The sequence below is a fragment of the Silurus aristotelis genome, assembly GCF_946808225.1.
Source record: "Silurus aristotelis genome assembly, chromosome: 20".
Taxonomy (NCBI): domain Eukaryota; kingdom Metazoa; phylum Chordata; class Actinopteri; order Siluriformes; family Siluridae; genus Silurus; species Silurus aristotelis.
In genome coordinates, this window is record NC_139593.1 from 6,146,923 (window position 1) to 6,162,422 (window position 15,500).

A 15,500-nucleotide genomic window follows, 5' to 3' on the forward strand; every position below is an offset into this window, starting at 1 on the left:
GATCTTGTCCTTTCGGTCATGACCCAGAGCTCATGACCATAGGTGAGAGTAGGAACGTAGATTGACCGGTAAATCGAAAGTTTCGCCTTGCGGCTCAGCTCCTTCTTCACCACGACAGACCGGTACATCGACCGCATTACTGCAGAAGCTGCACCGATCCGTCTGTCAATCTCCCGTTCCACCCTTCCCTCACTCGTGAACAAAACCCCAAGATACTTAAACTCCTCCACTTGCGGCAGGAACTCCCCACCAACCTGAAGTGGGCAAGCCACCCTTTTCCGACTGAGGACCATGGCCTCGGATTTGGAGGTGCTGATTCTCATCCCAGCCGCTTCACACTCGGCTGCAAACCGTCCCAGTGCATGCTGAAGGTCCTGGTCTGATGAAGCCAACACGACAACATCATCTGCAAAGAGCAAAGACGAAATCGTGTCGTCACCAAACCGGACACCCTCCGACCCCTGGCTGCGCCTAGAAATTCTGTCCATAAAAATTATGAACAGAACCGGTGACAAAGGGCAGCCCTGCCGGAGTCCAACATGCACCGGGAACAAGTCTGACTTACTGCCGGCAATGCGAACCAAGCTCCTGCTTCGGTCATACAGGGACCGGACAGCCCTTAGTAAAGGGCCCCCGACCCCATACTCCCGGAGCACCCTCCACAGGCCGCCGCGAGGGACACAGTCGAATGCCTTTTCCAAATCCACAAAGCACATGTGGACTGGTTGGGCAAACTCCCATGAACCCTCCAGCACCCTGTAGAGGGTATAGAGCTGGTCCAGTGTTCCACGGCCTGGACGAAAACCACATTGTTCCTCCTGAATCCGAGGTTCTACTATCGGCCGTATTCTCCTCTCCAGTACCCTGGCATAGACTTTCCCAGGTAGGCTGAGAAGTGTGATCCCCCTATAGTTGGAACACACCCTCCGGTCCCCCTTCTTAAAAAGAGGGACCACCACCCCGGTCTGCCATTCCAGAGGCACTGTCCCCGACCGCCACGCGATGCTGCAGAGGCGTGTCAGCCAAGACAGCCCCACAACATCCAGAGACTTGAGGTACTCAGGGCGGATCTCATCCACCCCCGGTGCCCTGCCACCGAGGAGTTTCTTTACTACCTCGGTGACTTCAGCTTGGGTGATGGACGAGTCCGCCTCTGAGCCCTCAGCCTCTGCTTCCTCAATGGAAGACGTGACGGCGGGATTGAGGAGATCCTCGAAGTATTCCTTCCACCGTCCAACGACATCCCCAGTTGAGGTCAACAGCTCCCCACCTCTACTGTAAACAGCATTGGTGGGGCACTGCTTTCCCCTCCTGAGGCGCCGGACGGTTTGCCAGAATCTCTTCGAGGCCAGCCGATAGTCCTTCTCCATGGCCTCACCGAGCTCCTCCCAGGCCCGAGTTTTTGCCTCGATAACCACAATAATAATAGATCTTTATAAATTCATCTCACGGCCCAGATATAATTGTACGTCGGGCCGGATTTGACACTGATTTTGACACCCCTGATCTATGTGAAGACACTGATCATGTCAATGATTTCTCACAATAATTATCAACAATGATTTAACAAGGTAGGAAACAGATATTTTTAAAAAAAGGCACACACACACACACACACACACACACACACACACACACACACACACAGGGTGTCTTCTCTTTCTTTTAAAGGTTCATCCAAGGAGTTTGCAAGCACTCATTTGACAGTTTATTTAATGATATGAAAACCCATGGTCATTTGATCAATAATTTGTCATGCCTCTTCTCTTTCGCCCTCAAACACACAGACACACACAATATGGATGTCATAAATCGTTTAAGGATTCGTCAGTGTGGCTTATAATTTTATTGTATTAATAAATTACACTTTTTCGTGTAAAATTACAAGTTTTTAATGTGTCAGCTTTCACTGTTTCCTACCTGTTATTATATGGTTTTAGTGCTTTTATGGGATAGGAGTAGGTATATATATTCGAGAGTGTGCAAAGATAAGTAATATTTGGGACGGGTGCTGGGACAAACGCCAGGGCCGTCCCAGTCCAGCCCTGGCAGATGCTCTTATCCAGAGCAACTTATATTTATCTTATTTATATGAATGAGCAGCTATGGGCTTTGCTGAGGGGCCCAGGAGTGGCAGCTTGGTGTGACTGGGATTTGAAGTAACAACCTTTAGATCCAAAGTCCGAAGCCCTAATCACTAATTTACCACCTCCTGAACATGCCAGTAGGTGAATAGGCGATACACCCCCTGTGTACCCGGGATAGACCCTGGATCCACTGAGTCTATTCTTTACCTGTGATCCACAGGATGGTGCTGTTGAGTTGAGGCTTTATGCATGTTGAAGTCATATCAAACCACAACACACAGGAGACGTGAGGTGACAAACGAACAGGGTTGAGAAGTCAAAAAAGGGGAAGCGAGTTCATGTAAGAGTGATGCGAACACAAGAATCGAGAGCAAATGTTACGCAGGTAAAGAGTGCACTTTCACCCTTTTAGTCTGAAACATTTCTGTTGTGATCTGATGCGATTTATCCCTGTGTATAAACCAGCAGCACCAGGCACACCTGACTTTTTATGTGGTAAAAAGCAGTTCTTCATGGCGCGCTGCTACTTACAGGACTTTGCTATTCTTCTCATCCACCTGTGGCTCTCATCCCCAGTCACCAGTGACACAAACGGTAAGTCAGGATTATAACCTACATCTTTTTCTACATCAAATCCTTTAGTATTTACATCATCATGCTTATTGTCTGTAGACCCACTTACCTTGCTTACCTTTAACTGGATTACAGAAACATTTTAAATAATGAAGTTTAAAAATCCACAGCTTTGAATATAGACTTACAGTGAGACACTGTTCAGAAATGGGTTGTATCCATGATTAAAAAAAAATAATTTCTTTAGTTTTATGTTGTGTTTTTTCTACTGATGTGATGTTAGTCTTTTTGTTTCGCTTTAAAATGTTTTGTTTTATGACCTCGAAACATTTATTTAGATATATTTGTGTGGGCCTCATCCGTGTAAGCATCCTGAACCAATCTTTCAATTGATTACTTGGTTGTGTAACATACATTCAAAGCCTTGTACTGATAAAGAAGAGTGGTAGACAAAGATGTATATGGTCACAGCTGACCATACGTTCAGTACGTTATTAAATTTGCCCTGAAGGTGCTGAAGATAAGATGCGATAATCCAAGATAAGCTTTTATATATCACAACAGTACTTTTTAACTTGTCGATCTTTAACAGTGAAGTTATCGGATTTAGATTTGCTCTCAATGGACTGATGTAAGTCCTAATTATTTTGTCATGTTGACTTGCCTTGGGTTTGTCTGTTTAAACATGTACCTCGTTTGTACATAATGTGTATATTATTAAACTTCTGCACGTCCTCTACTAAATAATAGCAATGTGTTGCTTTGTCTAATCATATTTAATTTATATCATTTGTATAATACCATCTCTGAATAACAGATTTATGCATATATATATATATATAAATGTACTTAGTATATGTATAGAAAATGCGTCCGGTTTCCTCTGTCAGAATTAGCTTAAAGGGTGCCGTGCTCCATAAACAATGCTGTAATGGCTTTTATTTTATATATAATATGTACATTTAAATATACACACACTTTGCTACAGTGCAAAAGTAGATGAGAAAGATGAGAGAAATGGTGTATGTGTGCATGTGTGGAGTCTGTGTATTTATATTAGCATTTTATATGTGCACACACACACACACACACACACACACACACACACACAATTTCTCTTTACCTTAGAGGTGCAAAAAAAAGAAATACTTAAGCTTTGAAACTTTTTCCCACCTTTCTAGTCTAATTTTAAATTGCAGCAACGATTTGTAAACAGGATGCGCCCCTTCTGCTCAAGATGGAGGAGGTGGGGGTCTTACCGTCGTTCTATCACTCAACCACAGTTGTCATTTTTGAGAAAATAGTAAAATGGTAAAAAGTGTGTGTGGAATGTGTGTGTGATGATAATTTAAGGTTTAGTTGCGATGTTAATTATCTTTTTATTCTTGTTGCCAAGACCATTGTTATAGAAAAGGGTTCTAAAGGGGAAGCGTAAACAAGTTTTTTCTGAAAAAGGTTTCCAAACAAGTGACATTAAGAAATCTAAGAACACTGTTTGAGGAACACACTACCTATATTTTAATATTGTACTGTGCTTGTGTTTTTTTTAGACGGGAAACCCGTCTGTATCCCATCTATCATGGTGGCTCGGAACACAGTGTGGATAGCTCATCCAAAGCACCCCCTAAAGATTAACTGTACTATTAAAACTGAATCACAATGCTGGACGAATGTTACTGTCTTATGGTGCCAAGTTCAGCATAATCGTCAGTGCAAACCTGTGACTCACACTAATTACATCTCAACCGAGTGGACAAGTCTTACTGAGAGTAAAAGATTGTTGTTCTTGGTATTTCATAATGTATCCATGCAGGATGACGGCCTTTACAGATGTGAGTTAAAATCACCTATAACAATTGTGAGCCATTCTGTCAATGTCACTGTGACAGGTAAATACATTCTAATTCTATATTAAGTAGATGATTTATGTATGTATTCAACAAAACTACAAATATAAGTCAAATGCTTTTTCAAAACACCCATTTCAAAATTTTGAAAAGCTGTAAGTAAACTGACATTTGTCTGACATTTGATATTAAAAGTGTTAGTAGCAAAACTAAACATATGTTAAGTACATATCATGTGCTGTGAGTGAGTAATTTGAGTTACTCTGATCTTCTGTTTTCAGATTTTGCCATAAAATCCTTTTGCCATAAACTATAATTCACAAACAAATCTCAATTAATCTGTATAGCATATGCAGTAATTATACAAAATGTATACAGTTATACAGTATTTAAGCCATTTTTTAAATCTCTGCAGATGTATTGATCATAACATTCTTACAGATTATGTTCCGGACGATAAAACTATCAAAACAGTTATTAGCAGGGGAAACAACACAATAAGTAAGCTCTGTTGTTTTTACATCTTATTTCATGAACAGATTCATAGGCATAACATTGTGCCATATGTTTTGTTTCTGACAAAACAGTTATACATAATGTACACAAAAGTTTATGAGCACCTGACCATAAGATTTGTATGCTTGTGGAGAATAGTGCTTATTCAGATACAAGGGTGTTTGTAAAGTCAGGTCACTGTTGTACTGACGTAAAGTCATGTAGGTGAGGTGAGGAGGCCTGGGGTGCAGTCAGCATGAAAAATTAATCCCAAGAGTGTTTAGTAGGGTTGAAGAACTTTATAGCAGGAGATCTTCCACTCCAACCCATGTAAAACATATCTTAATGGAGCTGGCTTTGTGCACAGGGGCATTGTCATGCTGGAACAGGTTTGGGTCTCTAGTTCAATGAAGGGAAAAGGCCATGCTACCATGTGGTCATAGACATCCACAATACAATTTGCACTGACAAGGGGCAGGATTGATTTCTAATGTGTGTGTGTGTATATATATATATATATATATATATATATATATATATATATATATATATATATATATATATATATATATAAATTTATGTATTATTGATGAAGTTCCATCATAAATTATTAAAATGTTTTTTTTTTTTTCCCCTAGACAGTACAAATGTTGGTGGTGATCATAACTCCTGGCCGGAGTTCAATGTATACATTTACAGTGGGATAGGAGTGCTGCTCCTCATAGTTGTTGTGGTGTGTGTAATTGTTATCCTGTGTCGAGGTGTGACTTTCTCTTCTGTTCTCTACATATCTAAGATAAAATACAGTATTTCTCTGTAGAAGAGTTTCAGTGACATGATTTTCTGTTCTCTTTTAACAGGAAAGAAAAAATCACTTGCAGAAAAAATACATGAGAATCAGGTACAGTTGGTACAGTTGGTTCTTATTATTTTTTTTAGGTTACTGATCAACCATGAATATTTCTTATGATCCATTTTAATCTACAGCCAATAGCAGCTCCAGTGGCTGATTTTCCTCTACCCACATATAAGTCCAGAAAGTCTCCACATATCAAAGCCCGAACCCTTCCGAGCCAACCACCACCTGTCTATGACATCCCACCAGTCAGAGTGGGGTCTCTAAGGGATCACTCATCAGCGGGAAGACATCCTGTCAATCGCGGACCACCAAGACAATGTCGTGACCGAGGTGCTGTAGAAGAGATAGAAGAAGAGAATCCTTTGATATATGCCTCCCTAAATCACAATACTATGCCTCAGAGACCTCAGCGAATTGCTCATTTACAGATCGAGGCATCAGAATATGCTGCCATTAAAGTCACATAACCCTAAGTCCTAATGCCACAGAGAACTGACCAGAGGCAGTTTTTACTTTTGAATACTTCCCTAACTGTTCTAGGCTGAGAGTTTAAATAAAAGATTTTCCTGCAGGCCTACTGGTTGACTGCATGGACATCATAGGCCTATTTAATGACTACATTTTGTTTGTGCATAATACTCCCACATCAGCTGTATTGCATGTGACAGTGTGAAATGAAGGCAATGAGAGTTTTTAGTGATGGCTAACCAATATTCCTAAAGCCTGGAACTGGGATCCATGCTAACTAAACTCTGGATCCAAACCAAACAAAAATGTGATCGATACTAACCAAATCCATACCCAGTCTAAAGTCTATGAGAAGACCAAGATCCATACCAAGCACATGAAAGGACCTGAGCCTATGCCTACTGAGATCAAGACAAGGCCAAAACACACACCAAAAAAATAGCAAGTAAAGAACCAAACCACTACCAAGAAAAGACACAAGCCAGTACCAGCTGAGACTAAGAAAAGTCTCAGGACACTTCCAACCAAGACCAAGAAAAGACACACCCAAGCACCATCTGAAACCAAGAATAGACACACCCCAGCAACATCTGAGACCAAGAAAAGGCTTAAGCCACTGCCATCTGAGACCAAGACCCATACCAATCGAACAAAGCGGATTTATTATTTTTGTAAAGGGGATTAGACAAGAATCAGGATACTGTGACCACGAGAAAGATCTTCAGACCAGCATTATAATTGGATAACCTTGGTTGTCATTGAGCACATAGAAAAATGAAACAAAAAAATGGACTTCTAAATATATTGTACTTAAATCTCTCTGTACAAGGAAATCTGAATGCTGTGTGAAATAGATGATATATTTTTTTTTACAATAGAACACAGAAAACATATCAAATGTTTGGAAGTGAGGAAATGTACTATCTTAAGGGAAAAAAGGTAAATTTAAATTTGATGGTTGCAACACGACTCAAAAAAAGTTGGGACAGGGCCATATTTACCACTGTGTCACATCACAACTTCTATACATATCATACTTTTCTAGCATGTCACAATGTTGAGTATAATTAATATTTATTAATGATCTAATCATGACTTAATAAAGTACTATATATGATTATATATGTAATAGTTCGCATGTTTTTACTAATATTGATATCGTTGCTTTTAATATAACCAATTCCATTTGGCATGAATCTTAATTCCTAACTAATAATTTTGTTCATGAGGAATGGAACTGTCTAATATAATAATAATAAATGTTTGTCCTCTGAACGTTGTTTTTTGAATACTGATTCCCAATCCCTTTATTCCAGGGATCTGTTTGAACAGATAATGTAATATTAACATTATGTAATTTGACATTAAATAATACTGGTTTAGACAATGAATTGTGTGTTATGGTTCTGTAAATAACAATTGTGGGGAGCCCACAAACATTACAGCAATATGATCATACTTCCTGTCTGAGAAGTATGGAACGAAACAAAGCAAAGTGTAGTGGGTTCTGACCTCAACCTGTTCCTTTAGTCACAGCAGATGAGTAACGTTTATTACTTCACAAAATAGAAGTGTGTTTGAGCAGGTTATTCCATATTGTACAGCTGTATGTAAAAATGTAATACATTTGCTCATTACAAATGTAAACTTTTTTTAAAACCAGTGAGCTGCTTACGTTGCTCAGAATTGCCTTTTTTTGTTTCTGAATGATGACTAACTCGCAGCTCCTTTGCATAATTTTCTGGTTTCTGTTTTGGATCCTGTTTTGTGTGTTTGCCTAAAGCAAAAATAAGTTTTCAGTTTTGCTTATTTTAAAAAGAGGCTCACACTCTTTAATTTCTAAGTAAAAAAATCAAACAACTTTCATACAAAGGGATGCGACAGCCTTCAAGACTGCAAGCCTGGACGGGCTCGATGAAGGTCTATGTTTTAAATAAATTGTCTCATTCCACCTCATTTGAAAGATAAAAATAGAAATAGTTTTTTATTAGAAAACTAAACAATTACTAAACAGTCTATCAACACAAAACTCAAAGACACACAGAAGGTGTTCATTTTTTACCACAGTATTTTGACATCAGGAGCTATATTCATGTCAACACAATTAAGTCTGACATTTAATGCAAACACAGCTTTTGTATTTCTATTTTTTTTTTTAAGTTGTTTTTATTATAACCTGAATTTGTCACTGTAAATCCCAATGAGTAAAAATAACAATCAACTGAGTTATAATAGCTTGGGACTTTTTTTTGGGACTTCACACTACTTTCAGGTCATTGATCTGCTTCCTATGATCTCAGTATGTACACCTCTTTCACTGTCTACTTCAGGTTGATTCTGTGCACCTTGTGAGCGACGGGGACTCTTTTAGATAAAAGCTGTATCCGTCTTTAGTTTTTATGCCACATGTTAGAGGATGCTATGACAGGGGATGTATGATTTGTGGGTTTTAGCAGCACGACTGCAGTGCATGCACAAGAGAGATGATTGAGAGGTTGCATGTGTTATCCTTACTCAAACTGTCCTTTATGGTCTGTCACCCCGCTTTTACAGCTAACCTCAAACGTTAACACACCTGACAGGAATACACTAAGTATATACAAAGTACCTGCATTTGCGTGACTTGGGTTTGACACAGGAAATTTGCAACCATTTATTATAACTGTAATTGATGTGATCCAAAACAAACTTTTTTTGGGATTTTCCATAGTTTTACTACCATTAAAAGACATCTGACTAAATGGTTACGACTCTCGATGTGTGGTGCACTTTTAACAGTGGAGATTGTCCCAAAGCACCTCCACAGAAATAAATATAACCACAATTCCATAAAAGAATACAATAATTTGCAATAAAATATATATTTTTTTGCAATGAAACATTTCACAATAAAACAAAAACTTAGAATAGATACCGTTTCTATGAAAAAATAAGGTCATTTTGAAGGTTGTATAAAGCCTCCATATAGTTAAGATAGGGACATGTTTACTGCTGTGAACAGTTCTGGGTATCCTTTGTTGTATTTTTCATTTCATTATGTGTCAAATGTTTTAAAATGGTGAAAGATCTATACTGCAGGCAAGTAAGTTCAGCACCCAGACTCTTCTACTGCAAAGTCATGCTATTGTAAGCATTTTTTGCTTTCAAACCTGTATATACCATTTAGCTGCCCATGTAACAAGCTCTAATGCACTCCCATCACCATCAATTTTAACTTAGCACTAATAACAAGCCAGATGGTCCCTCTCTTCTTGAGTCCAGAGGATGTGGTGTCAATGGTTTTCTAAAAAATAAATTACAATTTTGATTAATCTGACCACAGAACAGTTTTCCACTTTGCCTCAATACATTTTAAATTAGCTTTGGCCCAGAGAGGATGGTGGCATTTCTGGATCATGTTCATGCATGACCACTTATTTGCATGATATTTGGAGGTGTAAATGAGACATGCAGTGATTTCCATTACAAATGGAATGTAAATTATGAGATATTCTATATTCTATTATACAACCGTTTTGCAATTTTATGTTGAGGAACATTATTCTTAAATTGTTCCACAATTTGTAGACACATCTTTTGCCTATCTTCTGCGAGACTCTGCCTCTCAAAGATTACACTATTTTTTCTCAATCATCTTACGAACCGGGGGGTGTCAATTAGTTGCAAAATGTTTCTCTAACTGTTTAAGTTTAAGAACACTTCATTTTTCTGAATTGAACACATTTATGAGGATGTCTTGTCCATTTCTAAACAAATTCTTTTGTGAAACTCACATTTCTTCCTGTTCCCCAACATTTTCAGTTCTGTTCCTATATTCCTCGTTTACATAAATAAATCAGGGAATTGAACTTGTTTCAGTTCCTGTGAACCCTACAAATTCAATGACAAAACAATAGTGGAGCCTTGGTTCACTGTTGGTCTCACAGTGAACATATGTTCCTTCAGATTTTTAAAACAAATTAAGGTAAAAACACATTTTCTTCATTTTGCTGGAACCAGATTTGAGTGGATTTCTTTTGGGGTGTCAATAACACACTGCTGTTGAATTATTGATTGTTGATTGGTCAGTAGGTTAGTCTAATACATTATCTTGTCTATAGTAACAGTTCACTCACAGGTATGTGAAACATATTTAAATAAAGGTGGTAATAATAATAATAATAATAATAATAATAATAATAATAATAATAATAATAATAATAATAATAAAGAATAATAAAGTGCTGTTATTTAACAAATCGAAAAGTTTCGTTGCTGTGATCATGCTTGGAGACATTTATATAACAGTATGGGTGTCAGTTCTTTGTAACAGAAGCGAAACTGTAAATGTTTTGTGGTTGTTCAATAATGTGACAAGTGGTCTGATATATATATGAATATTTTCCTGAGAGAAAAAAAAATCAGTCTCTAAGACCTATCTAATTGTAATTGTATGGAAAGTTGCTGTGGTATTAAAGCAACATTAAAATAAATAAAATACTTTAGGATGTGATGCTATTGAAAAAAAAAAATTCTTTCTTCTTATTTAGATTTTTTCAATGACATTTCATGAAAATTAAATATATATATATATATATATATATATATATATATATATATATATATATATATATATATATATATATATATATATATATATATATATATATATATATATTTAATGTAATAATAATTTGTCCATACTCCTGCAATATTTCAAAGCATTCCCCTAAATCCTGAATAATATTTATAAATAATAATATTTATCTTTATATTTTTATCTAATATTTTCATTATCATCAGTGAAGCAATAGACACAAACCTAGAAGTAACAGTAGTTCACTTTACACTCCACAAATCCATCACTGTGGTTTATGTACCAGCTGAAGGCTCCGCAATATTAAAAGGTCTGGAAGAGGTCATAATTTCTCATTTATTGTGTTAATGTATTCATTTGCCCATTTAATTTATGCATTTGTATATATTTCTTATTTACAATCCTTGCTCCTGACATGAATATACCACTTGATGTCAAATGCACCTAATCTCTGTCTGAAAGAAAGAAAGAAAGAAAGAAAGAAAGAAAGAAAGAAAGAAAGAAAGAAAGAAAGAAAGAAAGAAAGAAAGAAAGAAAGAAAGAAAGAAAGAAGTTTGCGGTTTACAAATAAACCGTTCTTACAGTTAATAGCCACAAGGGGGGGCACTCACAAATAATTGAATATACTTAAAAAAAAATGGCAGATATCAGCATTTTTAGAACGTTATTGTATTTCCAATTGTATTGATTGGAAGCTTTGCTGATAAGATCCATTGGTCTGTAATGGAAAAACCGTTTGGAGCATTCAACATTTTGATATATTCATTTGTGAGGCCTATTTGGAAGGTTACTGTCAGCCAATTAGTAATAAATAGACAACATTTGTAGGAGGATTAGCAAAAAATGTTTTTGAGAAAAACCATGGAAGATGATGGAAAATCTAATTAGGAAACCAAGGAATCCATGGTGGATTATTTTACAATGGATACAATGTTCAAAACTAGCAACGTAATTCCAAGTAGGCCTAAATTTGAGCTAATGGTGGATTTGTCAGCGCTTGGCCCAAATTTGGTTAGAATGTTTCTTAGACCCACATAACGTTTGACCACAAGTATATTAAGTAAACAATTTATTAGGAAATGTAGCCAGAAAAGAAGATAAATTAAATGAATAAGAAGAAAAAGGTAGAATAACAATAGGGAGCCTACACACCTTTGGCTCTCTTGGCCACCATATACAGGTGCATCTCAATAAATTAAAATATCATTAAAAAGTTTATTTATTTTAGTAATTCAATACAAAAAGTGAAACTCGCATATTATATAAATTTATCACACACAGACTGATATATTTCAAGTGTTTATTTCTTTTAATTTTGATGATGATGGCTTACAGCTAATGAAAACCCAAAATTCATCTTATAAAAATTTGAATATTGTGATAAAGTTAAATATTGGAGACTCTTGGTGTCAAACTCTAATCAGTTAATTAACTTAAAACACCTGCAGAGGTTCCTGAGCCTTCAAATAGTGTCTCAGTCTGGTTCAGGCTACACAATCGTGGGGGAAGACTGCTGACTTGACAGGTATCCAGAAGACGATCATTGACACCCTGCACATGGGGGGGTAAGACACAAAAGGTCATCTCTAAAGAATTAGAGATTGCTGTATCCAAGCACATTAATGGAAAGTTGAATGGAAGAAAAAAATGTGGTAGAAAAAGGTGAAATGAAGCCCATTCAAGAATTTGTGGGAGATTCACAAACAGTGACTACAGCTGGAGTCAGTGCTTCAGGAGCCACCATGCACAGATGTATCCATGGGCTACAAGTGACACATTCCTCGTGTCAAGCCGCTCCTGAACCGGCGAAAACGTCAGAGGTGTCTTACCTTGGCAAAAAAGGACTGGACTGTTGCTCAGTGGGCCAACATCGTCTTTTCAGATGAAAGAACATTTTGCATTTTATTTAGAAATCAAGAGGTCCCAGAGTCTGGAAGAAGAGAGGAGAGGCACAGAATCCAAGTTGCTTGAGGTCCAGTATAAAGTAAACTACCAGGAAGTTTTAGAGCACTTAATGATTCCCTCTGCTGACCAGCTTGCTAATGCTGATTTTATTTTCCAATAGGATTTGGCACTTGCCCCCACTGCCAAAACTACTAAAACCTGGTTTCAGGACAATGGTATCCATGTGCTTGATTGGCAAGCAAACTTGCCCAACCTAAACCCCATGGAGAGTCTATGGGTATTGTAAAGGAAGATACAGTATATGACATCAACCCCAACGTAAACAAGCTGAAGGCCACTATTAGAGCAACCTGGGCTTCCATAACACGTCAACAGCCTCACAGACCGATCGCTTCGCATGCCACTGCAGTAATTCATGCGAAGGGAGCCACGACCAAGTATTGAGTTCTGCACATGTTCATACTTTTCAGTAGTCCAACTTTTCTGTGTTTAAAATTTTAAATAATTAAAAAAATTTCTGAGATACTGAATTTGGGGTTTTTATTAGTTGTAAGCCATAATCATCAAAATAAAATAAAAAATAAACACTATAATAGTCTGTGTGTGATGAATCTATATAAAAAACAAGTTTTACTTTTTGTATCGAATTACTAAAATAAATGAACTTTTTTAATGATATTCTAATTTATTGTGATGCACCTGTGTGTGTGTGTGTGTGTGTGTGTGTGTGTGTGTGTGTGTGTGTGTGTGTGTGTGTGTGTGTGTGTGTGTATATATATTTATTTATTTATTTATTTATTTATTTAATAATTTTCAAGTTTTTAATAATCTAATCATAAGCATGAACAAATATGGATTGTTTTTGCAAGTGTATTCTTTTATCTAATTAAAGAAAGGACGTCGTAAATAAATTTTACGGTTTTAATTTTGCCTCTTTTATATTTAAGAATTATTTTATTTTATTATTATATTTGTAATAAAAATGGTCAGAACAGCATTAATCGCACGTTAATAAAATACGTGCAGTTAAAATTAATTTGCGACATCGTGTTAAATTTAACAGCCTTAATAATCATCCCACAAGGAAGTTTGTAAATTCAGGAACTGATATCAGGTGTTCAATAGGGTTGAGATCAGAGCTCCATAGCAGACCAGTCAAGATCTTTCACTCCAAACCATGTAAACCGTTCTACTGAGGATGCCATTGCTCATCTTCTCCACACTACGATAAGCCACCTGGACTACAGAAAAGGGAATTATACAAAGATGCTGTTTGTGGACTACAGTTCAGCGTTTAACACCATAATTCCCTCCACACTCACCTCTAAGTTGGAGGTCCTGGGACTCAGCCTGCTGCTGTGCCAATGGATCTCTAACTTCCTGACAGACAGACCACAAGCCGTACGGGTGGAAAAACACACCTTATTCACCCTCACCCTCAGCACTGGAGCTCACCAGGGTTGTGTTCTGAGCCCCCTGCTGTACTCACTGTACACATACGACTGTGTGGCCACTTCCAACTCCACCACCATCATCAAGTTTGCTGACGACACTGTTGTAGTGGGCCTGATCTCCAACAACGACGAGTCGGCCTACCTACAGGAGGTTAAAAACCTGGAGAGATGGTGTCAGGAAAACAACCTTCTCCTGAACGTCAGCGAGACTAAGGAGTTGATAGTGGACTTCAGCACGAAGCAGGAGTGGTTACACCAACTGCTAAACATCAACGGGACCCCAGTGGAGAGAGTGGACAGTTTCCAGTACCTTGGTGTTCACATCACACAGGACCTGTCTTAGTCCTGTCACACCAACACCCTGGTGAAGAAGGCCTGGCAGTGTCTGTACCATCTGAAAATACCCTCTCAGGTGCTAAAGTCTTTTTACACTTGCACCATTGAGAGCGTTCTGACGGGTAGCATCACTTCCTGGTTCGGGAACAGCACCATGCAGGACAGGTGAGCCCTCCAGAGGGTGGTGCGTTCAGCTGAACGTACCATCCACACCGAGCTCCCTAACCTGCAGGACATCTACAGCACATGGTGCCGGACCAGAGCCAGGCAGATTGTGAAGGACCTCAGCCATCCCAACAATGGACTCTTTTCTTTGTTACGTTCAGGGAAACGCTTTATCTCCCTGAAAGCGAAAACAGAGAGAATGAGGAGGAGCTTCTTCCCGCAGGCCATTCGGGTGTTTAAACCAGGAAACACCAAGGATCTAAAAACTGGTCCACTCTCTCCATCACCACACTTTTCTGCAAACATTTTTCTTTTCGCATTACGACACTTTAATCCCTGGATTGTCACTTTAACTATGGACTTGCACAGCACAGTGCACTTTATACCACACCATACCGCACACGGTCACTTTAAGGACAATCGCATCAACAGTTATGTGATTAGTGTTTACTGTTATAAGCATACCTTGTATATACACTTTTCCTCATATATATCTTTATATATTTTATATTTTACATAGTTTATAATCTTTATTTATCTGCCTTCTTTTTCCTTGTTTTATTTTTCTCCCCATTCCATTCCCTCATGCCAGACAGTCGTATAAAGCATTTCACTGCATGTCGTACTCTGTATGTATGTGTATGTGACAAATAAAATTTGATTTTTCCTTCTTTAATCTGGCTTTGTGCATAGGGGCATTGTCATGATGGAAGAGGTTTGGGTCTCCTAGTTCAA

At 37.8% G+C, this 15,500-nt stretch overlaps 1 protein-coding gene across 3 annotated transcripts; it reads left to right on the forward strand.

Moving 5' to 3' along the window:
• The first annotated feature begins 2,356 nt into the window (after window positions 1–2,356).
• On the forward strand, window positions 2,357–7,720 carry btla (B and T lymphocyte associated). 3 transcript variants are annotated; one of them, XM_083522840.1, is made up of 7 exons: window positions 2,357–2,472; window positions 2,553–2,681; window positions 4,211–4,549; window positions 4,949–5,008; window positions 5,641–5,763; window positions 5,863–5,903; window positions 5,990–7,720. In XM_083522840.1, exons 2-7 carry the CDS (start codon window positions 2,600–2,602, stop codon window positions 6,326–6,328), a joined length of 984 nt encoding a protein of 327 aa, XP_083378966.1. In that variant the 5' UTR covers window positions 2,357–2,472; window positions 2,553–2,599; the 3' UTR covers window positions 6,329–7,720. The 3 variants fall into 3 exon arrangements, with proteins under 3 accessions (XP_083378966.1, XP_083378967.1, XP_083378965.1); XM_083522841.1 differs by having other exon boundaries at window positions 2,358–2,472; window positions 2,556–2,681; XM_083522839.1 differs by lacking the exon at window positions 2,357–2,472 and having other exon boundaries at window positions 2,480–2,681.
• The last annotated feature ends 7,780 nt before the right edge of the window (window positions 7,721–15,500 follow it).

Bases quoted from the DNA above. Each gene is read 5' to 3' on its own strand.
- btla (XM_083522839.1), top strand. From the start codon at position 2,525: ATGCGATTTATCCCTGTGTATAAACCAGCAGCACCAGGCACACCTGAC. The intron at 2,682-4,210 runs GTAAGTCAGGAT...TGTTTTTTTTAG, and splicing joins AGTCACCAGTGACACAAACG to ACGGGAAACCCGTCTGTATC. The intron at 4,550-4,948 runs GTAAATACATTC...ACATTCTTACAG, and splicing joins TGTCAATGTCACTGTGACAG to ATTATGTTCCGGACGATAAA.